The 27395-nt window shown below is 50.5% G+C and overlaps 2 protein-coding genes across 12 annotated transcripts in view; one reads left to right on the top strand and one right to left on the bottom strand.

The window, feature by feature from the left end:
• Positions 1 to 1511: 1511 nt before the first annotated feature.
• Positions 1512 to 26213, bottom strand: POGZ (pogo transposable element derived with ZNF domain). 8 transcript variants are annotated; one of them, XM_032093453.1, is made up of 18 exons: positions 26122 to 26213; positions 20510 to 20634; positions 19054 to 19229; positions 18522 to 18648; positions 17714 to 17893; positions 16677 to 16886; positions 16032 to 16141; positions 14914 to 15224; positions 14349 to 14503; positions 13977 to 14077; positions 12887 to 13033; positions 12111 to 12245; positions 10823 to 10995; positions 8503 to 8643; positions 5525 to 5584; positions 4961 to 5073; positions 4650 to 4674; positions 1512 to 4271 (listed from the first exon to the last, which is right to left on the bottom strand). In XM_032093453.1, the coding sequence occupies exons 2-18, from the start codon at positions 20631 to 20633 to the stop codon at positions 2738 to 2740; spliced, it is 3822 nt and encodes a 1273-aa protein (XP_031949344.1). In that variant the 5' UTR covers position 20634; positions 26122 to 26213; the 3' UTR covers positions 1512 to 2737. The 8 variants fall into 8 exon arrangements, with proteins under 8 accessions (XP_031949344.1, XP_031949348.1, XP_031949345.1 ...); XM_032093457.1 differs by having other exon boundaries at positions 18522 to 18630; XM_032093454.1 differs by having other exon boundaries at positions 20510 to 20927; positions 26122 to 26209.
• The window catches only part of LOC116436383 (methanethiol oxidase-like), a 43153-nt gene continuing 41271 nt past the window's right edge, over positions 25514 to 27395 (top strand). For 2 of the 4 annotated variants that reach the window (XM_032093471.1, XM_032093472.1), the window contains exon 1: positions 26219 to 26301. In XM_032093471.1, the coding sequence (XP_031949362.1) occupies positions 26238 to 26301 (64 nt within the window). In that variant the 5' untranslated portion in view covers positions 26219 to 26237. Of the gene's footprint in view, positions 25653 to 26182; positions 26302 to 27395 lie in introns of those variants that run through there. The other 2 variants (XM_032093477.1, XM_032093470.1) reach the window with 2 other exon arrangements.

Raw genomic sequence — 27395 nt, 5'->3', positions numbered from 1 at the left:
CTGGGGGGGCCTGAACCAGTCTGGGGGGGCTGAACCAGTTTGGGGGGGCTGAACCAGTCTGGGGGGGCTGAACCAGTTTGGGGGGGGCCTGAACCAGTCTGGGGGGGCTGAACCAGTTTGGGGGGACTGAACCAGTTTGGGGGGGCTGAACCAGTTTGGGGGGGCCTGAACCAGTCTGGGGGGGCTGAACCAGTCTGGGGGGGCTGAACCAGTTTGGGGGGGGGCTGAACCAGTTTGGGGGGGCTGAACCAGTCTGGGGGGGCTGAGCCAGTTTGGGGGGGGCTGAACCAGTTTGGGGGGGCTGAACCAGTCTGGGGGGGCTGAACCAGTTTGGGGGGGCTGAACCAGTCTGGGGGGGCTGAGCCAGTTTGGGGGGGCTGAGCCGGTTTGGGGGGGGCTGAACCAGTCTGGGGGGACTGAACCAGTTTGGGGGGGGCTGAACCAGTTTGGGGGGGCTGAACCAGTCTGGGGGGGCTGAACCAGTTTGGGGGGGCTGAACCAGTCTGGGGGGGCTGAACCAGTTTGGGGGGGGCTGAACCAGTTTGGGGGGGCTGAACCAGTCTGGGGGGGCTGAGCCAGTTTGGGGGGGGCTGAACCAGTTTGGGGGGGCCTGAACCAGTTTGGGGGGGCTGAAGCAGTTTGGGGGGACTGAACCAGTCTGGGGGGGCCTGAACCAGTTTGGGGGGGCTGAACCAGTTTGGGGGGGCCTGAACCAGTTTGGGGGGGCCTGAACCAGTCTGGGGGGGCTGAACCAGTCTGGGGGGGCCTGAACCAGTTTGGGGGGGGCTGAACCAGTCTGGGGGGGCTGAACCAGTTTGGGGGGGCTGAACCAGTTTGGGGGGGCCTGAACCAGTTTTGGGGGGGGCTGAACCAGTCTGGGGGGGCCTGAACCAGTTTGGGGGGGGCTGAACCAGTTTGGGGGGGCTGAACCAGTCTGGGGGGGCTGAACCAGTTTGGGGGGGGCTGAACCAGTCTGGGGGGGCTGAACCAGTTTGGGGGGGGCGGAACCAGTTTGGGGGGGCTGAACCAGTTTGGGGGGGGCCTGAACCAGTCTGGGGGGGCTGAACCAGTTTGGGGGGGCTGAACCAGTTTGGGGGGACTGAACCAGTCTGGGGGGGCTGAACCAGTTTGGGGGGGCTGAACCAGTTTGGGGGGACTGAACCAGTTTGGGGGGGGCTGAACCAGTTTGGGGGGGCTGAACCAGTTTGGGGGCCCCAGCCCAGTTTGGGGGCACTGGTTTGGGGTGTTGGGGGGCCCTGGCCCAGTTTGGGGGCTCCGGGCTGGCCCCGGGGTGGCTGCTGGGGGCCGGCACCCCCCGGATTTGGGATCCTTTGGGATCCTTTGGGATTCGGGGCCGGGCAGAGCCGGAGCCGTGGGGCCGTGGGGCCGTGGCCCCGCTGTTCCCCGGCTTTGTCTGGTTGGGAATTCCCGGGAATTCCGGGATCGGCCGCTCCCAATCCCGCGGGAATGAGGGAGTTTTTTCCACAATAAAAACACCGTTTATTTATAAATCCATTTCCCTGCTTTTATTCCACATTTTCCACTCCTGTACAATTCCAAGCTGAACCAGAATATTTTTTAATTTTTTTTAATTAATTTTGAATTTTTTTATTATTTTTAATTATTTTTTTCCTGCTTTCCTTAGGGAAAAAAAAAAAAACCAACAAAAAAAAAATCCAAACCAAACCAAAAAGCTCCACAAATCTCATGGAAACAGGTGCCGGGTGCCTCTGGAATTTGGGAATTCCGACAATTTTTGAAATTAAAAAAAAAGCCTTTGCCAAAAATCATGCAAATTCCAGTAAAAAATTGGAGCTGGCAGTGAAAAATAAACCCAAAATGTTCTTTTTTTTAGGGGTTTTTCCAGGGTTTTGTCACAGTTTTATTCCCAAATCCCGGACTTTCGGATCCTAAGGAAGGCGGGGTTTTCAGGGGTGTTTTTGTTGTTAATTAAATATTGATAATTAATGATCCAAAGGGGAAATCCAAGGAAAATTTGGCTTTTTCTGCTCCTCCAGCGGGAATTTTTTGGGGAAAAAATGGGGAAAATCAAGGTTGGGGCAGGAAAAGCGGCGCCAATCCCAAAAACTGCTGGCATGGAATGGTGGCTTCACCTTTCCCAGGCCAAATTCCCTCGAAATTCCCCCAAAATTCCCAAAATTTTCATTAAAAAAAAATCCCAAATAACCAAATCTTCGCGGCCAATCCGAAGGCCGAAGGAATTTTCCATAAAAATGGGGAATTTTTGGGGTTAAAAGTCCCAAAAAAAAAAAAAAAAGGGCACAAAACAACGTCACTGATAAAAACAGGAATTATGGTACAAGTGAGGTAAAGAAAATTCCAAAAAATATCCACCCACGAGAGAGAATTCCAAGGAAATACCAACACAGTGAATCCAAGTTTTTTTTAAAGTTTTTTTTTCTGTCGTTTTGAAATTAAAAAAAGCCACGAAAATCCTCCCAAAAAATCAGCGGAAACGGCAACTCCGGAATTCCAAACGCCGGGAATTAGGATCGCATCCGTTTGTTCCAAAAACGGGGAATGTCCTTGAATTTTTGGGGCCAAAAACTGGGAATATCCTTGAACTTTTGGGGCGAGTTTGGATCTCCAAAAATAGGGAATTTCCTTTAATTTTTGGGACCAAACCCAGGGAACATCCTTGAATTTTCGGGGCTCTCCAAAACCGGGGAACATCCTGGAATTTTTGGGATGAGTTCGGCCGTTTTTTCGGGAATTCTCAGATTTCCATCAGCTCCAGATCCGCCTCCTCGAAGCCGTAGAAGGACTCGGTCTCGCTCTCCCCCTCGAAGAGCCGGTGCAGGATCTCGGGGTCGGCGGCGGGGTCGTCGTTCTTGGGGAATTTTCCCGGCGAATCCCGGTTTTTCCCGAGTTTCAGCTGCTCCTCCAGGGCCGTGATGAGCTCCTCCTGCACGTCGCCGTTGCGCCGGGGCGAGCCGGCGTCGCCGTCCGGCCCCGGCAGGACGCTGGCCACCAGGAAGGATCTCCGCACCAAATCCGGGGAATCTCGGATGACTTCCAAAGCCTCTCCCAACCAGCCCAGCAGCAGCTGGAGCAGCGCGGCGGAGTCGCAGCCGGAATCCGCCAGCTCCTTGGCTCGCTCCTTCCACTTCTTCTGCAGGAAGTTTTTGACGGATCTCTTGATGCAGACGTCCAGAGGTTGGATGCGGGAGCTGCAGCCGGCCGGGATGACCGCCGGGAGCGTCCCGGCCGCGCTGAGCACGGCCAGCACCTCCTCGGACAGGTGCGTCCGGTGGCAGTCCAGGACCAGCATCCCTTTGGAGCCCTGCTGGCACTCCGTGTGCTTCCTCCACACTCTGGCCGCCCACAGCTCCATGATTTCGTCGTCGCCGTAGCCGCTCTCCTTGGATTCCAGCAGGACGGAGTCGGGCACGGCGGCCGCAGAGGGCAGGCGGCCCCTGGAGATGACCAGCGCCGGGAGGACGCTGCCGTCGGCCAGCACGGTCAGCACCAGGTCGCACCAGGGCTCGCCGTTGCCGACCGTCTGCAGCGCGTTCTCCTTGCGGTCGTCGCTGCCCAGGATTTCCACGTCCAGGAACAGGGAGATCTCATCCACGGCGGCGATCATGGCCGGGGGCAGCTCCTGGGTGTGGATCTGGCGCTGCACGAACTCGATGAAGGCGCCGGCGTTGCCCTGGATCTCCTTGGGGAGCGGGTGGGCGACGCCGCGGCGCGTGTGGGTGCTCAGGTGGTGGCGCAGCATGAAGCGCACGGCCCACTCGTAGGAGATCTTGAAGCCTCCCTCCAGCGAGCGGCCGATCTTCGTGGCCTTCTGGAACAGCGTCTCCTCGTTGACCGGCAGCTGCTGCTCGCGCTGGGTCAGCACCCACTCGGCCAGCTTCTCCTCGGCCTCCAGGCTCAGGTACTTGCCCTCGGACAGGGCGGGCTGGTCGTCCTGGAAGGCCTGGAAGCGGCGCAGCCAGCGCTGGATGCGGCGCGGGGGGTTGCGGAAGTGCTCGGCCGCCTGCTCCGTGCTGGAGCAGAGCGCGAACAGGACCACGCGGAGCTTCTTCACCGAGAGCTGCTCCTTGCGGCCGGGCTCGGCCTCCCGCGGGGGCGTTGCTGGGGCGGGCTCCTGCTCGTCCCCTTCGGGCTTCGGCTGGGGCGGGGTTTGGGGCTGGGGGGTGGGGGGTGCCTGGGGGGGCTGCGGGGTTTGGGGTTTTTGGGGTTGGGGCTTTGGAGGGGGAGGCGGGGACGGGGCAGGGCAGGGGGGCTGCGGGTCCTGGCTGTGCCTGGAAAAGGGGGAGAGGGGCAGACAGTTAAATTGGGAATGCTGGAAATGGGTGGGAAAAAGGGGGGAAAAACTGGGAGGGGAAGGAAATAAAAAAGGGGGGGAAAGGGAGGGGAAGAAAGGGGGAGGAAAAAGGGGAGAATGGGGGGGAAAGGAGGGAAAAATGAGAGGGAAAATGGGGTAAAAACAGGAGAAAAGGGGAAGAAAAGAGGGAGGAAAAGGGGAGAAAAGGAGGGGGAAAGGGAAGGAAAAATGGGGGGGAAAGAGGAGAAAAGGGGGGAAAAAGGAGGAAAAAATGAGGGAAAAGGGGGAAAGATGGGAAAAATCCCCAATCCCAGGGCCTGGGAGGGACGAGGATGAACAGGGGTTTGTGGCTTACCTGGAATGTGATATCCAAGAAGGCCCTGGAGGGAAAGCAGAAGATTTGAGACTTTTATTTGGCTTTATTTGAGATATTTGAGGCTTTTATTCAGCTTTATTTGATTCTATTTTAGAGGAATTTGGGATTTGTGGGAATTCCTGGAAAAGCTGGAATCCAACCAGGCTCCCTTGGGAATTTCATTCTGAATTTCCATCCAAAAAAAGCCAAATTAATTCAGTTTATTCCCAATCCGAGCTCTGGAATGTGAAGATTTTATTGGATTATGGCCGGAATTCCGGGTTTTTCCCGAGTGTTTTTCCTGGTTTTACCTTGGAAAATGATGTTGCTGGACTCGTGGGAGGGGTTGAACACCAAATGTTTGGCCATGGAGTCGCCCTCGGAGGTGACGAAGAGACAGGAGGAGCACGAGAGCCTCACCCCGCTGGGAAAGCAGGAAAAGCAGGGAAAAATGGGGGAAACCAGGGAAAAAAGGGGAAAAAAGAGAAATAAACTGAATATCAGATATAAACATGTGTCCATGCCCTCATTATTAACTAAATCATTGATAATTAAATCGTTAATTATCAGTTATTCAATGATTATGAATTAATCAATGATGAAGTAACAATGACATAATAGACACGAATTAAATAATTAATAATTAAATAATGAATAATAACTAAATAATGAATAATAACTAAATAATGAATAATTAGAATTAAAATTTCCCCCCCCAAAAGCATCCCAGGACAAATTCCCCCCCTCTGGAACATGGGGACATTGAACCCATAAATCCCATAAATCCCTGGATTTTCCCCCAAATGAAAAGGATCAGGATCATTCCCAGGGGCTGGAATTCCCCCGGAATTGGGATTTAAGGACGTTTTCCATACCTGGCAGTGTAGTTTTTGAACAAAGCCAAATATTTGGGGCTTTTCCGGGGAACGTGGTTGCTGAAAAGGGGAAAAGATGGAGAAGTCAGGGATAACCTGGATAAAGAGCTATAAAACCACGGAAAACACCCCATAAATAATAAAAAGTCCCCTATAAATCCTCGTAAAATACACGATAAAATCAGATAAAATGTCCTATAAAATCCCCTATAAATCCATATATAATCTCCTACAAATCCCTATAAAATCCATTCAAAATTCCCTTTAAAACCCTCTGAAAGCCCCTATAAAACACTATAAAATATCCTATAAATCCATTTGAAATACACTGTAAAATACACTGTAAAACCCTATAAAATCCTATGAAATCCCTTATAGAACCATATAAAATCCGTAATAAAGCCCTATTAAATATCCTATAAAATCCTAGAAAAATTCCCTATAAATCCCCTATAAAATCCCCCATAAATCCATATAAAATATCCCATAAAACCCCCTGGTTTTTCCCCCCAAAACCCCTCGATTTTTACCCAAATCCCCGTTTTCCCCCCCAGAACCACGGGATTTTTCCTGAATCCTGGCTGCTTTTCCCCAAATCCCGTGTTTCCCGTACTTGATCACGTCGTTGGCACAGGCGTGGGAGCAGCAGCATTTCCCCGTTTTCCCCCCAGAACCGCAGGATTTTCTCCATTTCCCCCCAGAACTGAGGGATTTTCTCCATTTCCCCCCAGAACTGAGGGATTTTCTCCATTTCCCCCCAGAACTGAGGGATTTTCCCCATTTCCCCCCCAGAACTGAGGGATTTTGCCCCCAGGACGGAGGGATTTTCCCTGTTTTCCCCCAGAACCGCGGGATTTTCCCCCAGAAAATTTTCCCCGTTTCCCCTAGAACTGCGGGATTTTCCCCATTTCCCCCAGAACTGAGGGATTTTCCCCATTTTCCCCCCCAGAACCGCGGGATTTCCGTCATTTCCCCCCAAAACTGCGGGATTTTCCCCGTTTCCCCCAGAACTGAGAGATTTTCCCCATTTTCCCCCCCAGAACCGCGGGATTTCCGCCATTTCCCCCCAGAACTGCGGGATTTTCCCCGTTTCCCCCAGAACTGAGGGATTTTCCCTGTTTTCCCCCCCAGAACCGTGGGATTTTCCCCAGAACCGCGGGATTTCCCCCAGAACCGCGGGATTTTCCCCGTTTCCCCCAGAACTGAGGGATTTTTCCCTGTTTTCCCCCCCAGAACCGCGGGATTTCCCCCAGAACCGCAGGATTTCCCCCCAGAACCGCAGGATTTCCCCCATTTCCCCCAGAACCGCGGGATTTCCCCCCAGAACCGCGGGATTTTCCCCAGAACCGCGGGATTTCCCCCCAGAACCGCAGGATTTTCCCCAGAACCGCAGGATTTCCCCCCAGAACCGCGGGATTTTCCCCAGAACCGCGGGATTTCCCCCCAGAACCGCGGGATTTTCCCCAGAACTGCGGGATTCCCCCCAGAACCGCGGGATTTCCCCCCAGAACCGCGGGATTTCCCCCCAGAACCGCGGGATTTTCCCCAGAACCGCGGGATTTCCCCCCAGAACCGCAGGATTTTCCCCAGAACCGCGGGATTTCCCCCCAGAACCGCGGGATTTCCCCCCAGAACCGCAGGATTTTCCCCAGAACCGCGGGATTTTCCCCAGAACCGCGGGATTTCCCCCCAGAACCGCGGGATTTCCCCCCAGAACCGCGGGATTTCCCCCCAGAACCGCGGGATTTTCCCCCAGAACCGCGGGATTCCCCCCAGAACCAGTGGGATTTTCCCCAGAACCGCGGGATTTTCCCCAGAACCGCAGGATTTTCCCCAGAACCGCGGGATTTCCCCCAGAACCGCAGGATTTCCCCCATTTCCCCCAGAACCGCGGGATTTTCCCCAGAACCGCGGGATTTCCCCCCAGAACCGCGGGATTTCCCCCCAGAACCGCAGGATTTCCCCCAGAACCGCAGGATTTCCCCCCAGAACCGCAGGATTTCCCCCCAGAACCGCAGGATTTCCCCCATTTCCCCCAGAACCGCGGGATTTCCCCCCAGAACCGCGGGATTTCCCCCCAGAACCGCGGGATTTCCCCCAGAACCGCAGGATTTCCCCCCAGAACCGCGGGATTTCCCCCCAGAACCGCGGGATTTCCCCCCAGAACCGCGGGATTTCCCCCCAGAACCGTGGGATTTTCCCCAGAACCGCGGGATTTTCCCCAGAACCGCAGGATTTTCCCCAGAACCGCGGGATTTCCCCCAGAACCGCAGGATTTCCCCCATTTCCCCCAGAACCGCGGGATTTTCCCCAGAACCGCGGGATTTCCCCCCCAGAACCGCGGGATTTCCCCCCAGAACCGCAGGATTTCCCCCAGAACCGCAGGATTTCCCCCAGAAACCGCAGGATTTCCCCCATTTCCCCCAGAACCGCGGGATTTCCCCCCAGAACCGCGGGATTTTCCCCAGAACCGCGGGATTTCCCCCAGAACCGCAGGATTTCCCCCCAGAACCGCGGGATTTCCCCCCAGAACCGCGGGATTTCCCCCCAGAACCGCGGGATTTCCCCCCAGAACCGCGGGATTTTCCCCAGAACCGCGGGATTTTCCCCAGAACCGCAGGATTTTCCCCAGAACCGCGGGATTTCCCCCAGAACCGCAGGATTTCCCCCATTTCCCCCAGAACCGCGGGATTTTCCCCAGAACCGCGGGATTTCCCCCCAGAACCGCGGGATTTCCCCCCAGAACCGCAGGATTTCCCCCAGAACCGCAGGATTTCCCCCCAGAACCGCAGGATTTCCCCCATTTCCCCCAGAACCGCGGGATTTCCCCCCAGAACCGCGGGATTTCCCCCAGAACCGCGGGATTTCCCCCAGAACCGCAGGATTTCCCCCCAGAACCGCGGGATTTCCCCCATTTCCCCCAGAACCACGGGATTCCCCCCAGAACCGCGGGATTCCCCCCAGCCCCTCTCCCGTACTTGATCATGTGGTTGGCGTAGGCGCGGGAGCAGCAGGTGCTGTAGCGGCACAGCGAGCAGTGCACGTACGTCGGGAAGTGGTTGGGGAAGTCGGGGATCTCGAAGCTGCACTCCAGGCACGTCTGGCGGCCCAGGGCGCTGCTGCGGGAAAGCGGGAAAAGGCTGGAACCCGGCAGTGGGAGTGGGGGAACCCGGCAGCGGGATCGGGATCGGGAGCGGGAATGGGATCGGGAGTGGGATCGGGATCAGGAGCGGGAATGGGATCAGGAGCGGGAGCGGGATCGGGAGCGGGATCAGGAGTGGGATTGGGAGCGGGAATGGGATCGGGAGCAGGAACAGGATCGGGAGCAGGATCAGGAGCGGGAACGGATCAGGAGTGGGATCGGGAGCGGGATCGGGAACAGGATTGGGAGCGGGATTGGGATCAGGAATGGGATCGGGAGCGGGAACGGGATCAGGAGCGGGAGCAGGATCGGGAACGGATCGGGAGTGGGATCGGGAGCGGGAATAGGATTGGGAGTGGGATCGGGATCGGGAATGGGATCGAGAGCGGGAACAGGAGCAGGAACAGGAGTGGGATCGGGAGTGGGATCGGGATCGGGGCGGCTCCCATGCACCAGGGGGGGCTGGGAGGGGTGACAGGGGCGGGACTGGGAGCGGGAGGACTGGGGACGGCGTTTCTGCTGTCCCCACAAAGGAGTCACTACCACTGTTATCAGTACCATTATTATCACTATTACCACTGTTATCAGTACCATTATTATCACTATTACCACTGTTATCAGTACTATCATTATTATTATTATTACTGTTATTATTATTTTGTTATTATCACTATTATTATTATATTATTATCATTATTACTATGAATATTATTATATTATTATTACTATTATTATCATTATTATTATTACTATTACCCTCATTACCATCTTTATCATTACCATTAAATATATCATCGTTGTGAGCTTATATGTTATTATATATAATTATTATGTCATTATTATCCTATGAATTTTAAATCATGTATTACTAATAATTAATTATTAATTATTAGTAATAATTATTACTAATAATTAATAATAATAAATAATAATTATTAATAATTAATTATTATTTTCTTGGTAATTATTAATATTACCAAGAAATTAATAATACGATGGTAATGAGTTAATAACAAATTAATACTACGAATAACAAATTAATAACATGAAGAGATTAACAGCATTAATGACATCAATAGTATCAATAAGATTAATAATGGTTGTAATAGTAATAATAGTAATAAATTGGTAATACAGGAACCACAGAAATAATACTAATATTAATAATTTTGAGAACGGCAATAATAGTAATAATAGCAATAATAAAAACATAATAATATTGATAGTAAAAACAAATTACTAACTTATTATTGAATTATTAATACTGTGAATAAACTAAAAATAAATTAATAACAAATTAATACCGTTAATAATTAATTGATGCCATTAATATTAAGAGTATTAATCGTGTTAATAATATAAATAATATTAATAAGATTGATAACAGTAGTAGTAACAATAATAATAATAAAGTAGTAATGTAGCAATAATAGGAATAATACTAATATGAACAATGTTGATAATAATAGTGATGCTAGGAGTAATAATATTACGAACAAGAATTTTTAAAAATAATAAAAGTAATAACATTTTTAAAAAATAATAATATTACCACAAAAGAGGGATTTTTTTACAAGGATAAGGAATGCCCTTGGAATTGTTGTAATAATATTAATAAATACTGAATATGATGACCATAGTAATTAATCATAATTAATAATAGTACAAAAGAGGGACTTTTTTCAAGGATCTGGAATGCCTTTGGAATTATAATAATATAGGAAATAATGGAAATAATGACAATAATTGATAATAACAATAATAATAATAATAATAATAATAATAGTAACTATAGGGATTTTTCCAAGGATCTGGAATGCCCTTGGAATTCTAATAATATAGGAAATAACAATAATAATAATAGATAATAATAATAATAGTAACTATAGGGATTTTTCCAAGGATCTGGAGTGCCCCTGGAAGCGGCTTCCACAGGGCCATCCCAAACCATCCCAAGAATCCTCAATTTTGGGCCCCAAATCCCACAAACCGACGGAATGCCACCCTTAATTCCCTGTTTCCCAGCCCAATCCCAGTTTTGGAGGATCCCAAACCCTCCCGGCCCCGGCCCCTCCCGGCGTTTTCATTCCCAGCCCAGCCCCGCGGTTCCCGGTTTCTGCCCAGAATTCCCGGACTTCTCCCGGAAAAGCGCTGACGTTTTCTTGCCGGCTCTCCTGGGGGCGCCGCGGTGGCCGGGGGGGTACAGGAACAGGGGCTGGGGGTCCGAGGAGGAGCCCAGGGGCGCCGGCTCCGGGCACATCCCGTGGCACATCTCGGCGGAGGAGAGCGGCAGCGAGCGCGGCTGGCCCCGGGACGCCCTGATTGTCACCTGCGGGGAGCACAGAGACAGCGGCGCTCGGCTTCTCCGCGCGGGTCCGCGGGCCCGTGGAATTCCCCACGGATTCCACGAAATTCCCGACGGATTCCACGAAATTCCCCACGGATTCCACGGAATTCCCGACGGATTCCGTGAAATTCCCCACGGATTCCACGAAATTCCCGACGGATTCCATGAAATTCCCGACGGATTCCGTGAAATTCCCCACGGATTCCACGAAATTCCCAACGGATTCCATGAAATTCCCACCGGATTCCGTGAAATTCCCCACGGATTCCACGAAATTCCCAACGGATTCCACGAAATTCCCGACGGATTCCACGAAATTCCCAATGGATTCCGTGAAATTCCCAACGGATTCCACGAAATTCCCAACGGATTCCACGAAATTCCCAACGGATTCCGTGAAATTCCCAATGGATTCCGTGAAATTCCCGACGGATTCCATAAATTCCATACAATCCATGAAATACTCGATTTATTCCATGAAATATCCTCTTAATCCCATTAAATAACCCATGAATTCCATGAAATATCCAGTTAATTCCATGAAATACCCAATGAATCCCACGAAACACCCAATGAATCCCACGAAATACCCCATGAATCCCACGAAACACCCAATGAATTCCATAAAACACCCCATGAATCCCACGAAACACCCAATGAATCCCATAAAACACCCCATGAATCCCACGAAACACCCCATGAATCCCATAAAATACCCAATGAATCCCACGAAACACCCAATGAATCCCACGAAACACCCCATGAATCCCACGAAACACCCCATGAATCCCATAAAATACCCAATGAATCCCATAAAACACCCCATGAATCCCACGAAACACCCCATGAATCCCATGAAACACCCCATGAATCCCATAAAATACCCCAATGAATCCCATAAAATACCCCAATGAATCCCATAAAACACCCAACGAATCCCATGAAACATCCAACGAATCTCATAAATTATCCCCTTAATCTCATTAAACCCCCACTAAATGCCCCCAAGCCAACCCAAACGAACCCGTAACTTCCCCCTCCACCCCTCCACCGCCATTCCAAGGCAGGAGAGCCCCGAATTCCCGGGAATTGCGCACCTTGGTGCCGGGTTTGAGCCCCTCGAGCTGCTTGGGCTTGCGGAAGGTTTTGTGGTGCTGCAGTTTGTGCTCGATCTTGTCCTTGGCAAACAGGAACTGCAGTCTGCACTTGTTGCAGTGATAAACACTCTTCTTCTGGAGAAAATTGCTCGTTATTACTTAATTATTATTAATAATAATAATGATTTTTAAATTATTATTATTATTGTGTACTGATTATTAATTAATTATTAAGTAAGGTATCCTTAAAGATCCAAAGGCAGGGACACCTTCCACTATTCCAGGTGGATCCAAACCGGAACGGGACACTCCCAGGGATGGGGAATCCATGGAATAACCTGGGCCAGGGAAGGATTTATCCCTAAAATCCAACCTAACGCAGCCCAGGGAAGCCTGGAATGGTTTGGGGTGGGAATCCCATCCAATTCCAAGAGCAGGGACAGCTCCCACCATCCCAGGTTGCTCCAGGGATGGGGAATCCATGGAATAACCTGGGCCAGGATCCAGAATTTATCCCAGATATCCCACACAAGGAACTCCTGGAATGATTTGGGCTGGGAAAGGTCTTTAAAGGATCCACATTCCCACTATCCCGGGTCACTCCAACCTCTCCTTGGTCACTCCCAGAGCTGGGAATTCCTCCCAAATCCCATTTTCCCGGCCAAACAACCCCATCCCAAACTTCCACAGCAAAAATCCCAGCGCCGGAACCCCACTCGTTCAGAACCCCCCAAATCCCGCTTTTTCCACCCGAATCCAGGGAATTCCCGGTGCACCTGGTGCCTCATGAAGTGCTGCTGGAAGGCGTTGCCGTTCTTGAAGACCTTGAGGCAGTAGGGACACAGCAGGTGCCGCGTGTCCTCGTGGGTCAGCCGGAAGTGGCTGTCCACCTCCGAGTACAGCGAGGAGCGGTACTGGCACACCTGGGCACACGGACAGGCCGCGGTCAACCGCGGCATTCCAGGGAGCCGGGCGCTCCCACACGAGGATGTGGGGTGGGAACAGCAGCGGAGAAATCCCCATTGGTAGGGAAAGGATCCAGGGATTTGGGGCATTTTAACAGGATTATTGGGGTGGGAAGGGAAATGGGAAAACCCCAAAAAATAGGGAAAGGATCCAGGGATTTGGGGCATTTTAACGGGATATTGGGGTGAGAAGGGAAATGAGAAAATCCCCAAAAAATAGGGAAAGGATCCAGGGATTTGGGGCATTTTAACGGGATATTGGGGTGAGAAGGGAAATGAGAAAATCCCCAAAAAATAGGGAAAGGATCCAGGGATTTGGGGCATTTTAACGGGATTATTGGGGTGGGAAGGGAAATGGGAAAATCCCAAAAAATAGGGAAAGGATCCAGGGATTTGGGGCATTTTAACGGGATTATTGGGGTGGGAAGGGAAATGGGAAAATCCCAAAAAATAGGGAAAGGATCCAGGGATTTGGGGCATTTTAACGGGATATTGGGGTGGGAAGGGAAATGAGAAAATCCCAATTAATAGGGAAAAAAATCCAGGGATTTGGGGCATTTCACTATCAGGATGTGGGAGTGGGAACAGCAATGGAAAAATCCCCATTAGTAGGGAAAAGATCCAGGGATTTGGGGAATTTTAATGGGATTATTGGGGTGGGAAGGGAAATGGGAAAATCCCCATTAGTAGGGAAAAGATCCAGGGATTTGGGGCATTTTAACGGGATATTGGGGTGGGAAGGGAAATGGAAAGGTTCCCAATTAACGGGGAAAAACCCCAGGGATTTGTGTCATTTCACTACCAGGATGTGGGGGTGGGAAGGGCATCTTACGGAATTACTCTGGAATTTTTGGGGGCAGAATTGGGAATTGCAGGTGGGTATTGCCAGGAATTCCGGTACCTGGCACACGTAGGGCATCTCCCCGGGCTTGTGGGTGTCCTTCATGTGCTGCAGGAAGAGCGGCTCGCTCTCGAACGCCCACTCGCAGATCTTGCACTTGGCTGCCCCAAAAAACATGGAAAAACCATCAGGATTTGGGAAAAAAAGTGGGAATTTGAAGGGTGAGTGGGGTTGGGGGGAACAGAAGGGGAATAGGGGAAATAAAAGGGGGGGGGGAAAGGGGGGAAAAGGGAGAAAAAAGGGGGAAGAGGAGGAAAGAAGCGGGAAAAGATGAGGGAAGAGGGAGAAGAGGAAAAGGGAGAAGAGGGGAAAGGAGGGGAGGGGGAAATTATCCCAATTTAAGGATGGAAAAGTCCCTGGAAAGGCACTGACTGGTGGACTCGTAGGGGCTGTGGACGTTCTCCAGGTGGCACTGGAGCTGGAAGGGGGTGTTGAAGTGGCGGTAGCAGTGCTGGCAGATGGTGTGGACATCGACCTCGCCGTTCTGCTGGTCCAGCTCCACGTGGTGCTTCATGTGGTTCATGAACCTGCAGGGAGAGAATTCCCAAACACTCCCATTCCTCATCCCGGAAAAATGCCCTCTGCACACCACGCCCAGCTCATTCCAAGCCCCATTCCCACATCATTCCCAGGTTACTCCTCACGGGATGCTGTTCTTGAGGCGCTCGGTGCAGTGGGGGGCGGCGGTGCCCCCGTCCTGCTGAGCCTCATTCCCACACTCCCAGATCATTCCCAGATCATTCCCAGCCCATGCCTGGATTATCCCTGGATTATTCCCACCCCATTCCTCACCCGGTGTGGTTCTTGAGGCGCTCGGTGCAGTGCGGGCAGCGGAAGGACGTGGGCACCCTGGGGCAGGGGGGCAGCGGTGCCCCCATTACCCCCCATCCCCCAGCCCCCTATTCCTGCCCCATTCCCAGCCCGGATTCTCCCTCACCGGATGTTGTTCTTGAGGCGCTTGGTGCAGTGCGGGCAGCGGAAGGACGTGGGCACCCTGGGGCAGGGCGGCAGCGCGGCGCCCTTGCCGCCGTCCCTGCCGTAGTAGAACTCATCCACCAGCATGATCAGCTTGGCCTGCGCGGGGTCGGCCCCGGCCTCGCCGGGCTCGGGCGCGGCCTTGGGCGGGGTCGGGGGCGGGGCCGGGGCCGCGCCCTGGGCCGGGGACGGGGCCTTGGCCGAGGGCGGGGCGGGCTCGGAATCCAGGGATTTGCGTTTCTTCAGGAATTCCACCAGCTCCGGGCAGCAGTACTGCGGAAAGAGGGGGGTTCAGGGGTTAAAACTGGGGCTGGGGTTAATCTCTGCACCTGAAACCGGGTCTAGGACTCATCTCTACTCGTTAAACTGGGTCTAGAGTTAATCCCCACTCATTGAACTGGGTTTGGAATTACTCCCTAAGTGTTAAACTGGGTCCGGGATTAATCCCTAAACATTGAACTGTGGCTAGAATTAAACCCTACTCGTTAAACTGGGCCTGGAATAATTAATTTAGAGACATTAAACTGAATCAGGAATTAATCCCAACTCATCAAACTGGGTCTGGAATTAATCCCCCCACACATTAAAGTGGGTCTAAAAATAATTAATCCCTACTCATTAAACTGGATCTAAATTCAATCCCTACCTGTACCTCGAAATAATTAATCCCCACACGTTAAACTGGATCTAGAATTAATTAAAACTGTGTCTAGAATTAATCCCCACACGTTAAACTGTACCTAGAATTAATTAATCCCCACACATTAAACTGGATCTAGACATAATTAATCCCTACACATTAAACTGTACCCAGAATTAATTAACCCCCACACATTAAGCTAATTATTAACACTAACAACCATTAAAACCAATCACTAATTAAGACTAAACAGTGCTGAAACAGCGAAATCCCAGAAAATTCCCGAGGAAGGAATCCCGCTCATTCCACCCCCAATTCCCTCCTTTATTTATCGCTATTTAAACCAGGAATTAAATCCACCTCCTGCTGCCCAATTCCACCAGGAATTGCCCCAGAAAAGCCGGGAATTTTCCCTGGCACTCTCCCCGAGAATGACTTACACACATGTGTCCCCGCAGCGCCTCGGTGACGCGGAACTGGGCGTCGCACCTGGGACAAACCTTCCGGCCTCCGTCCTGGAAGTCGAAGTTGGGAATGGGGGAGGAGCTGACTGTAGCGGGAAAAAACACGGGATCAGCCACAGCATCCCCAAACCCGCCCGTCTGAACCCAAATTCTGCATATTTAACCCTGATTTAGATCAAGTTGGGGCTCCTGATGACATCAAATTTATGGGACTTAAATCAAACTACGGCTCCCGCTGATGTGGAATGTCCCTTACGTTATTTAAGTTTTGCCTCCCAATGCCATGAAATTTAAGGGATTTACCCCAAATTTTTTTCTCCAAATGCCACGAAATTTAAGGGATTTACCCCAAATTTTTTTCTCCAAATGCCATGAAATTTAAGGGATGTACCCCAAATTTTTTCTCCAAATGCCATGAAATTTAAGGGATTTAAATCACCTTTTGGACCCCGACGATGCAGAATTTCAGGGACTTCCATAAAATTACGGCTCCTGATGACGTGGAATGTCCCTTAAACCAAGCTCTGACTCCCAATCCCATGAAATTTAACAGATTTACCCCAAATTTTCCCTCCCAACCACCCCTTACCCCAGCCTTTGGGGTTTTCGGGCCCCCCTGACCTTTGAGGGAGGCGGAGGAGGCCGAGGCCTCGGCGGCCGTGCCGCGCTGGGCGCCGGGGCTGCTGTTGGGCACGGCGAGGGGCGCGGGGCTGTGGCCCAGCGAGGGCACCGTGCCCAGGGTGTTCACCATCTTGGCCACCTCGGTGCCGCCGCCGCCGTCGCTGCCGGGCACCCCCGGCCGCTTCACCGTCACGAAGCTGGCGATGCTCACTGCAGGGGGAGAGGGTTCCCATGGAATTCCCGACGGGAACTGGGCTGGGAATGCACCCACCCCGTCCGCTCGGTCGCTGGGGCTTCATCAAGGGTGGTCTGGACAGAATTCCCATTAAATTCCAGCCAGGAATTCCCCTGGGTGAATCCCATCCCCCCTCCACTTGTCCTGGCTCTCCTCCCTTGAGTCTCCAGGAGAGGTGGTTTTGACCAAACTCCAATGGAATTCCAGCCAGGAATTCCCAAATTTAACCAGTTCTCAAACCAACAAGTGATGATGAAATAGCCTAAAAAATTCCTACTTTTGGGATTTCTACAGCCCCAAACTTAACCAGTTCTCAACCCAAGAAGCGATGATGGAATAAGACTAAAAAAGTCCCACTTTTGGAACCCCACGTTGAACCAGTTCTCAACCCAAGGATTGATGATGAAACATTCCAAAAAACCCCATTTTTGGTACTCCCACAACCCCAAACATAACCAGTTCTTAAAGCAAGAACTGATGGTGAAACATTCCTGAAAAATAATTTCTTGGGGACTTCTACACCCCAAATTTAACTGGTTCTCAAACCAAGAACTGATTATGGAATATCCTAAAAAATTCCTATTTTTGGGACTCCTACAGCCCCAAACTTAACCAGTTCTCCACCCAAAGTGACCCTGCTGTATAGGGATAATTGGAATCATCCCTATTTTCCAGGCTGGGAAGAGACTCTCAGCAAAAAGCGAACTCGGGACCAAACCCCAAAGCCCATCCCTGGATGCCGTGGGTTTCCCAGGATAAATCCCCCTGGAACTGGGGCCGGCAGCGGGACGTGGTCACTCACTCTGCTGGGGTGCCTGGGCCTGGGGCACGGTGCTGCGCAGGGTCAGCGTGGCCGGGATGACCGTGGCGAAGGCGTTGGCGCCCGGCCGGCCGGGGCCGGCGCTGCCCGGCCGCACCTGGGCCACCGGCGAGAACACCTGGGGAACGCCAACTGCTGGTTTAACAAACTGGGTACCTGGGGCTTCAAACACAAAGGGAGAGCCGTGATCCGACCCCGTTCCACACAACACCTGGGAAAAGTTCGGGATCGACGCCTTTGCTCGGGATTTACAGCTCATTTCCAGGGGGGGCTAATCCCGAGATATGAAACTGGACCCAGAATTAACCAATCCCCACCCACTGGGTACCGGGGGCTTCAAACACAAAGGCAGAGCCGTGATCCGACCCCGTTCCTGTCACCTCCCAGACACCAAAATCCAGGGAAACTCGGGATTTACAGCTTTTTCACAGCCCGAAATCCGGGGAAATTCAGGATTTACAGCTTTTATCCAAGCGGGATTAATACCTAGATATTAAACTGTACCTAGAATTAATTCAAACTGCATCTAGAATTAATCCCTACACACAAAACTGGGCCTGGAACTAATTAATCCCTACGCATTAAGCTGGGTCTAGAACTAATCCCTACACAAGTATTATTGTGGGGCTGTCCCAGGCGTTACCTGGCACGAGGGGGATGGGCCTCACCTGGCTCATGGGGCTCTGCACTGGCCACTCACCATCACCACCACCATCATCATCATCACTATTAGCATTAATAATCATTATGAGTGATTATTAATGGTTTTGATTAACGATGATTGAATTACCTGGCACGAGGGTGATGGGCCGGACGGTCTGGCCCTGCTGGACGTTGAGCACGATGCCCACCTGGTTCATGGGGCTCTGCACGGGCCGGACGTTCCGCACAGGGAATCCCTGGAATTGCACGGATCCCTCAGGAAAAAATACCCCAAATCAACCCAAAACATCACCTGAGATCGGGGTGGGGGCTGGGATTTAGGATTGGGGTTGGGATTGGGGTCAGGATTGGGATGGGAAAAACAATATCCCGCAGCCAGACTCCAGTCCCCTCTGCTTCCCTTAACACCCGAAAATCTTCTCCCAGGGATTAAAATATTTGGGAAGAGCTCAAAATCCACCTGGGATTTCCTGGAGCTTCCCAGGAAAATCGAACCAAGCAGGAAAACCCTCAGAGACACCAAAGTCCCATTCCCACAGCCCTGGGAAACTTCAGCGCAACGGAAGAACAGCATTAAAAAACCACAGGAAAAGGGGATTTTTTCCCGGGAAAGCAGGTTTTCCATGGCTTTTCCATGGATTTTGGGGTGGGGAACTCACCTGGGTGGTGATGAAGATGGGCTGGGTGCCCGCGGGGGGGTTGGTGCCGTGGTTGGCGTTCTGCATCAGCTGCACCGGCCGCAGCAGGGGCTGAGTGACCACTGCCCCCAGGCCGGCCGGGGCGCTCTGCGCCAGCAGCAGCGACTGCCCGCCCGGCTGGACAACGGCGTTCCCGCCTGGAAAACACCCGGAAAAATCCCTGGGAATAGGGGAAACATCGGCGGGGAAAGGGGGGAAATTGCTCTGCTCACCCGTGTCCCACCGAGGGTTTTACCCCAGGGAATTTGGGGGAGTTTTGTAGGAATTGGGGAAAATACGAGGAGAACGCGGGGATCCTGAACTCCTAAAAAAGCTAAATTCCCAAATCAGCTAAATTCCCACCTGGAAAACATCAGGAATGTGGGAGAAAAATCAGTGGGGAAAGGGGGAAATTTGTTCTTCTCATCCGTGTCTCGCTGAGGATTTTAGGCCAGGGAATTTGGGGGAGTTTTGAAGGAATTGGGGAAAATACGAGGAATGCTGAATTCCTAAATAAGCGAAATTCCCGCCTGGAAAAAGCAGGGAAGCAACAAAGCTGAAAAAGCTCAAAAACCCCAAATTAAAGAAAAATAACCCAAAATAAAAATTAAAATAAAAAATAAACTAAAAAGGTGCCAGAGCAGCAAAAGTCATCCCAAAAAAATCCCACAAAATTAAAAATTACTCAAAGAAAGAAACTTCCAAAGAAAAAAAAACCTTGGAATAAAAACCCAGGAAAACTAAAAAAAACCACCCCAAAATTTAAAAATTACCAAAGCAACAAAAACCCAAATTAAAAAACCACCAAGACATAAAAAATCCCCAAACCCACCCAAAAAACCGCCCTGGAAATAAAAACCCAAAAGGGGCAAAAAAATCCCAGGAAAACAAAAAACAAAATCCCCCAAAAAATCAAATCCCAAAAAGTCAGAGCAAAAAATCCCCACCCAAAGGGAAGAACCAAGAATTTAATTCTTATTTAACCCCTAATTTGGTTGAATAAATTAATTTATTGCCACTGGTTTGATTAATTAATGAGCAGGAATTCCAGCGAAATCCCTGATTTCCCCACTCATCCCAAACTCCCAGGAGGAGCAAAATCCGGGAGAAGTGCTGAGAGATGTTTCTAAAATAAAAATTCCATTTTACACAGAAATCCTTCGTTTTTTCCTTCACACCCCAACTCCTTTGGGAATCATTTCTATTTTCCTTTTTCTCTTTCCAACAGCTGGAAAAATCTCATTTCTCTTGGAAAAAACGGGAAAAAGCCATTTCCTGCTTCCCAAATAATTATTCCCAGCTCTGTTCCCTGCCACGAATGGGTTAAATTCCCCAAAAATTGGGATTTTCAACAACAAAACGGGAATATTTCGAGGAAGGGATGGATCCAAAGCCTGGAATTTTGCCCTGAAAGCCCTGGAATTCCAGGGGATTTTACCGGTGGGATTTTTTTCCATGGAATTGTAATCCTCCACCACGGAGTCCTCGATGACGTCGCTGATCTTCTGCCATGGCTCCAGCTCCTCCTCCTCGCACTCCATGAAAAGATCCGTGTCTGCCATGCTGCCGGAAGGGGGAAAGCGGGAACCGTCGGTGGCAAACTCGCAGGGATGCCTTTCCCAAGGGCAGGAAGAGGACCAGGGCTTTTGGGTTGGTTTTAGTTCCCAGAACTCCAAGGAAAAAACCAATTAAGGTTTAAAATCCCTGTTTCTTCCCAAGGAAATCCACGGAATTTGGGAGGAAAGTTCCTGGGAGTGACTCAAAATCGGGGTATTTCGCCTCTCCCACCGAGGAATTCCAGAGTATTTCTTCGGTTTATCATCCCAGGTTTTTTCCAGGGAAATCTCTGGAATGGTCTTAAATACCAAAAAATTAATAAATAATAATTGATAAAATTAATAAATAAATATAAATGATCACAACTTCCAAATCCCTGCTCAGCAATCAATCAATCAATCAATCAATCTATACACAGATTAATCAGGGGTTTAAATGTGGCCATGGAACAGAAAGAGGCCTAAAATTCACCTTAAATAATTGAAAATTTTAAATTAATAAATAAAAATGAATTCTTCAAATTTAACACTTCACTGCCAATAAATACAATAATTAATATATTTATCTATGAATAAAGCAGGGGTTTAAATGTGGCCACTGAAGAGGAAGAGGCCCCAAAATTAGTCTTAAAATGCTTTAAGTAAGAAAATATTAATAAATAATAAATAAACTCTTTAACAGCTCAATGCCTGCTAATAAATTAATTAATTTATTTATACATAGATAAAGCACGGGTCTAAATGTGGCCACTGAACAGAAAGCCAGGCCTAAAACTGGTCTTAAATTAGAAAATATTAATAAATAATAACTAATAAATTATTTAAATGTAATATTTAAATCCTGCTACTAAATTAATTAATTAATATATTTATACATAGATAAACCAGGTGCTCAAATGCGAAACAGAAAGAGGCCTAAAATTAATCTTAAATTGTCTTAAAAGAGGGAAAATGATAAATAAATACGAAAGAAGAATGAATATTAATATTAAATAATCAATATTATTAATAAGGAATAATAATTAATAAACCCCATTTCCTACTCCTCCAGTAAATCCCCATTATGTCATTAAGACAAAATAAATCAAGCAAAAAAATCCGCTTTATCTCGGATACAAGCACCCCAGAATTCCAGGGCTTTTCCCCAAATCCACTTTATCTCGGATATAATCCCGGTGTTTCCCCAGGAGGAAAATCACGGAGCTGGAAAAACGGGACCAGAGCTTAAAAACTCCAGGAAATCACTGGGAAAATCCCTCCATAAATGAAATATTCCCGAGGTTTTTCCACCTGAACAAAAGGGTTTGGATGCCTCCATAAATGAAAGATTCCCGAGGTTTTTCCACCTGAACAGAGCTCCCCGGATCGCGGGTTTTACACCGGGAATTGCCCTGGTTTTGTGATGCAAACGCATCCCAAGCGCTTCCCATTGTCCCGAATGTTTCCCATTAGCCCAAGCACCTGTGGGAAGCCGGGCATGGCTTTCGGGTTTCATTCCCGCCTGGATGTTCCCTGGATTCACCCTGGGAAAGGCACTTTCCCAAGGATTTTTAAAAATTTAAAATCCGAAAAAAAATTTAAGATTTAAAAAAAATCCCCAAATATTTTTTGTCATCATCCCAAAATTCCCAGCTTGGAATCAGCGGCGGGAGCTTCGTTTTGAGGCTTTTAATTAAAATTAGAATCGAATAAAATTTAAAATAAAATAAATACGAAAATAAAAGTACTGATAAAATTAAATTAAAATTAAATTACATTAAAATTTAAAATAAAATTAAAATTTAAAATAAAATAAAAATTTAATTTAAAACAAAGGTAAAACGAAAATTAAAACTAAAAATTAAAATTGAAATATAAATGAAGTTATAAATTAAAATATAAATAGAAGAATTTGAAATAAATAAAGACAAAAATAGAAATAAAACCAGAAATAAAATTAAAATAGAAATAAAAATTAAAATTAAAATATAAATTAAAATAAAAATGAAAGGGGACTTTTCCTGCTGGAAGTTCCTGGGAATTCCAGGGCAGGAATAAAGAGAAATTCCCAGCTCCAGGTGAGCTGGAAAAGCAAAGAGATGAATTTTGGATAAAGATGGAGCGAAGAGAATTACAGAATATTATCCCCGAGGGATGGAGAATATTCCTGCTGTGCCCAGGATTCCACATCCTCACTCTCCCCATGGGAAAACCCAGGGAAACCCCCCTGCTCTGCTCAGATCCAGGTGGGAAAATTCCGGGATTTGGGATGTCCATTCCCACCCTCCTTCCCCAGCTGGATTCCAGCTGTTTTGTTCCCTCCCTCTGGCTGGGAAAGAATTCCAGGGTTAATTCCAGCTGCAATTCCATTTATCCTCCCACCAGGACAAGTTAAATCATTTGAAATGACATTTCCTAACCCCAAAACCAATCCCGAGCCCTATTTTTAAAGCTTTATTCCCATTTTCCAAGGGAAAAACGCAATTCCCGGTGAATTTACAACTCAAAATCCAAGGAATCCGAGGTGGGAGTTCATCCACGGATTGGAATTATAAAATATTGGTAGTTTTCTTTTGAAATGAAATTCCCAACCGGATTCCCAGCAGGAATCCACAGCCACAGGTGACTTTTTTTCCAAGGAATTTTCCTCTTCCCTGCTCTTTGCTGGGTTGTACCCCAGGATTTGATGGAATTCCGATGCATTTATGGTGTTCCCAACACCCAAACCCTTCCCCAAAAATGCATTTTAAGATCCTGGAATCTTCCTCACCTCCTGAGAATCCAGGAAAAATCCTAAAATTAGGACTGCAGATCCAAAATTGGGATTTAAGATCCAAAACTGGGATTTAAGATCCTACAAAGAAGCTCCAGGGAATGTTTTAGGAGAGAAATTAAGGCAAAAATCAACTTTTATGTCCAAGTTTCCCTCCTGAGCAGCCACTTTTCTCCATGATTTTCCCAAATTCCACGTTTTCCTCAAGAATTCCCTTTTTCCCCACTGATTTTCTCCCTGATTTTTGATAATCTGCCTTCAACAAGGAAAAATAATTTCATTTCCAAGACCCCACGAGGGTCAAATCCAAACAATTCCCACCAGAAAAATTCCCAAAGGTGCTGGAAATAAGCAAAATAAAGCACTTTAATGGCTTTTCATGGTTAATTAACACAAATTAAATCTGATTAATTAATGAAAATCCACTTTGGATGAGGTTTTCCTGATTTTTCTATATGGATAGGAAGGAGAAGGGTGAAATCCCAACCTCCAGGCCAAGGGAGATTTGCTTTTTGCTTCCCAAACTGACCTCACACTTCCCAGGATTTTCCCAATTCCTGGATGTTTGAGGGAAGGCCACGCTGGCTGTTAATTAAACGTAATTATTAATTATTATTAACCTTTAATTACGGTGATTTTTATCTACCTCAGAGCCGAGGAAACCCAACCACTTCCTGATTTTTTGGGATTGTTTTCCCAGCTTCCAGAGGCTTGGAGGTGTGGATTTTTTTGGGAAGAGGCAGAACATCCCATGGCTCTGCCTGTGGGATGGGGGACACCACAATCCCAATTTTTTCCCCCATTCTAGAGCGACTGGAAGGAAAATCTTCCACAATTCCAGACTGGAGCAACGGAGAGAATTCCCAGGGTGGGAAGCACTGGGAAGAGAATTCCAATAATTACGGGATTTAAAGAAAAATTATGCAGGGATAAAAATAAAAATTAACCAGAGGAAAAACGGAAGAGCAGGGTAGGGAATGGGAATAACTCCTGGATCCTGGGAAAAATATTTCCCGAAAGAAGCAGCAGATCCCTCCCATCCTCTGCCCCCACTGGGATCAGGTGAATCCCAATAAAATCCTATCTTTGGGAAGCAGGATCCATCCCTCTCCAGCTCCCTGGCGCATCCCAGCCAGAGAGAATTCCTGGAAAACCTCGGGATGGCATCAAACACCGGGAATTTGCAGCCTCGGGGGATGAAATTCCAAATCCTGCTGGAGGGAGGGAATTCCTGCGGTCCTGAGCCAGCCGTGGGGAGATTCCCTTCTCCCAGAGTTTTGGGATGCCGGGTTTGTCAGGATGAGGGCAGGGGAGCAAACGAGGAGAAGTTTTCTTGTCTTTTCCTGCTTGGATCCGGTTGGGATGAGGGGATGGAGCCGCTCCTGTCACCTGAGGGTGACACCGGAGGGATGGGACAGGGACAGGGCAAGGAAAGCCTGGGAAGAGGCTGAGGAAGAGGAGCAGGATGGTGATCCCAAACCCCTGAGGAGAGGGGTGGGACGGCAATCCCAGATCCCTCAGGAAAGGGTTGGGATCCCAATCCCAGACCCCTCAGGGTGGGATAGCAACCCCAGGACCCTCAGGAGGAGGCTGGGATATACCAATCCCAAATCCAGTGGGATGGGATGGCAATCCCAGGACCCAGTGGAAGAGGGTTGGGATACCAACCCCAGGACCCTGAGGAGAGTGGTGGGATCCCAACCCCAAATCCCTGAGGAGAAGGCTGGGATCCCAATCCCCGATCCCTGAGGACTGGGATCCCAATCCCAGCACCCTCAGGAGAAGGCTGGAATACTAATCCCAGATCCCTGAGGAGAAGGTTGGGACCCGAACCCCAGGACTGCCAGGAGAGGGCTGGGATCCCAGTCCCAAATCCCTGCGGCCGAGGGGCTCCACACGCCCGTGGAGAGGGGGGACTCACTCAGCGAAGGTGAAGCACCAGCAGGCCAAGGATGATGGGGGGGGGTGGTCTCACCCTGCAAACCGCTGGCCACAGACCCCCCCCTTTTCCGTAACTTCCCCTGAAAACCGGGAAAAGGCCGTTTCTCCCGAGAACTCCGGGAAAAGCCCCCCGCCACCCTCGGCGTATTGTGGTGGCTAAGAAAGAGAGCGAAAAATAATCCCCGTGCCCAACATGGCCGCCCACCAGCGAAGCAGCGCCGCCAAAGAGAGGAGGGGGCGGCAGCACCGGGAGAAGGGAGGAAGGAGGGACGCGACCGCCCCTTCCTCACCCCGGCGGTGGCAACCGGGGGGCGACCCTGAGGGGACCCCCGGTGTGGCGGGGGCAGCGCGGAGGAAGCGGCGACGGGACCGCATCACCGCCGCCCCCCTCCCCTCAGGGCGGCCGCTTCACCGCGCCCCCCGGCCGTGAGGGCTGCGCGCGGATCACTCCGCGTCCCTCAGCGCCCGCCGTGGCCCGGCGGGAGCGGCCGCCGGAGCCGCCGCGGCTCCTCCCCGGCCCCTCCTCGGCACCCCGAGCCCTCCCTCCTCCTCCTTCTCCTTCTCCTCCTCCTCCTCCTGCTCTTCTCCTCCTCCTCCTCCCGCCACCGCTTTGTGTACGGCGCGCTCCGGCCCTGCCGTCCCCCCCCCCCCCCCTTCATTCCCTCCTTCTCCCCCATTCCCGGGCGGTTCGAGCCGGTTCCACCGTCACCGATCCTCCCCCCTCCATCTCCCGCCGCCGCCGCCGCCACCCCCGGGGGCCCCGCCGCCTTCATCATGCCCCCCCCGCGCCCCCCGCCTCACCTTCCTCAGCGCTGCCGCCGCTCGCTCCTATGGGGCTCCGCCGCTCTCCGGGCGAGGCGACCCGCAGGGCGCGGGGGCAGGTGGCATGAGCCCCCCCCCGCCCCACACTTCGCGGGATGCTAAGGAGGATGAAGATGATGAAGAAGAAGGAGGAATTATCCCTGGCTCTGCTCGCCCTCTGTACGTTCTGCCGGGGGGCGTCTCCGTGCTTGGCGTGCGTGTGGGTTTTTTTCCCCCCCCCGCGCTTCACCCCTCACGGAAAGGGGGGGGGATAAAAAAAAAAGGTCGTCGGGCCCGGCGGGCTGATACAGGCGCGCGGCGCCCGCAGCCGCACCACACACACACAACACACACACCACACACACAAAAAGGGGACCTGGCCGGCGGAGGGATATGGTGACGTCACTTCCTCCTGCGCGCGGTGACGTCACGGGGGGACGGCCCTGAGGCGGCTGAGGGAGGGAAGGGGGGGCGGGAAAATGGCGCCGTTGGGTCGCGACCCCCGCGCGCTCCTCGCGGCTTTCCCCCTCATGGATCCGCCATTGCTCCGGTTCTAAGGGTCCCTGAGGGGATGAGGGGTTGCGGAGCGGCGGGAGCGCGGCCGGCGCTGCCTCAGGCCGGGCTGAGGGGATGCTCCCGGGGGCCGGGTGTCCCGCGCTGGGCTTGACTGGCCCGAGACCCCCTCAGGGCCGTGGGGGGCTGTGAGGAGGGGTCAGCCCCCACAGGTGAAGAGTGGTTGGTCCTAAGGTGTTCCCTGGCCAAAATCTCTTGCTTGGGGCCAAAATTTCCTGCCTGAGGCTAAACTCTCTCACCTGGGGCAGGTGTTGGCTTTACCTGGATGGGCTTCCCTCACCTTCCATCCCCTTGGAGTTGGGATCAGCCCTCCTTGGCATCCCCAGGTGAGGAGGAGTTTGGTCCTAAGATGCTCCCTGGCCAGAATTTCCCACCTGAGGCCAGAAGTTTTCCACCTGAGTTAGCCCAAAACTGAGGAAAAACAGCCCAAACATGGGAGGAAAACAGCCCCGAAAATGAGGGGGAAATAGCCAAAAAAATGGGGGGAAAATAGCAAAAAAAAAAAAATTGGGGGAAAGCAGCCCAAAAATGGGGAAAAAGTAAATCAAAATGGGGGAAAACAACCCCAAAAATGAGGGGGAAATAGAAAAAAAAGAAGGGAAATATAAATAATCATTTAAATCTCTTTAATAATAAAAGAAAAATCCCATTCATGGTTTTTTTCCTGGTGGTTCATGGGAGCAGCAGGGATGTAAAAAGTG

The sequence above is a fragment of the Corvus moneduloides genome, chromosome 29 (assembly GCF_009650955.1).
Source record: "Corvus moneduloides isolate bCorMon1 chromosome 29, bCorMon1.pri, whole genome shotgun sequence".
NCBI lineage: Eukaryota > Metazoa > Chordata > Aves > Passeriformes > Corvidae > Corvus > Corvus moneduloides.
The sequence above is the reverse complement of the archived record's forward strand: the minus strand, read 5'-3'. Positions and strand labels throughout refer to the sequence as shown.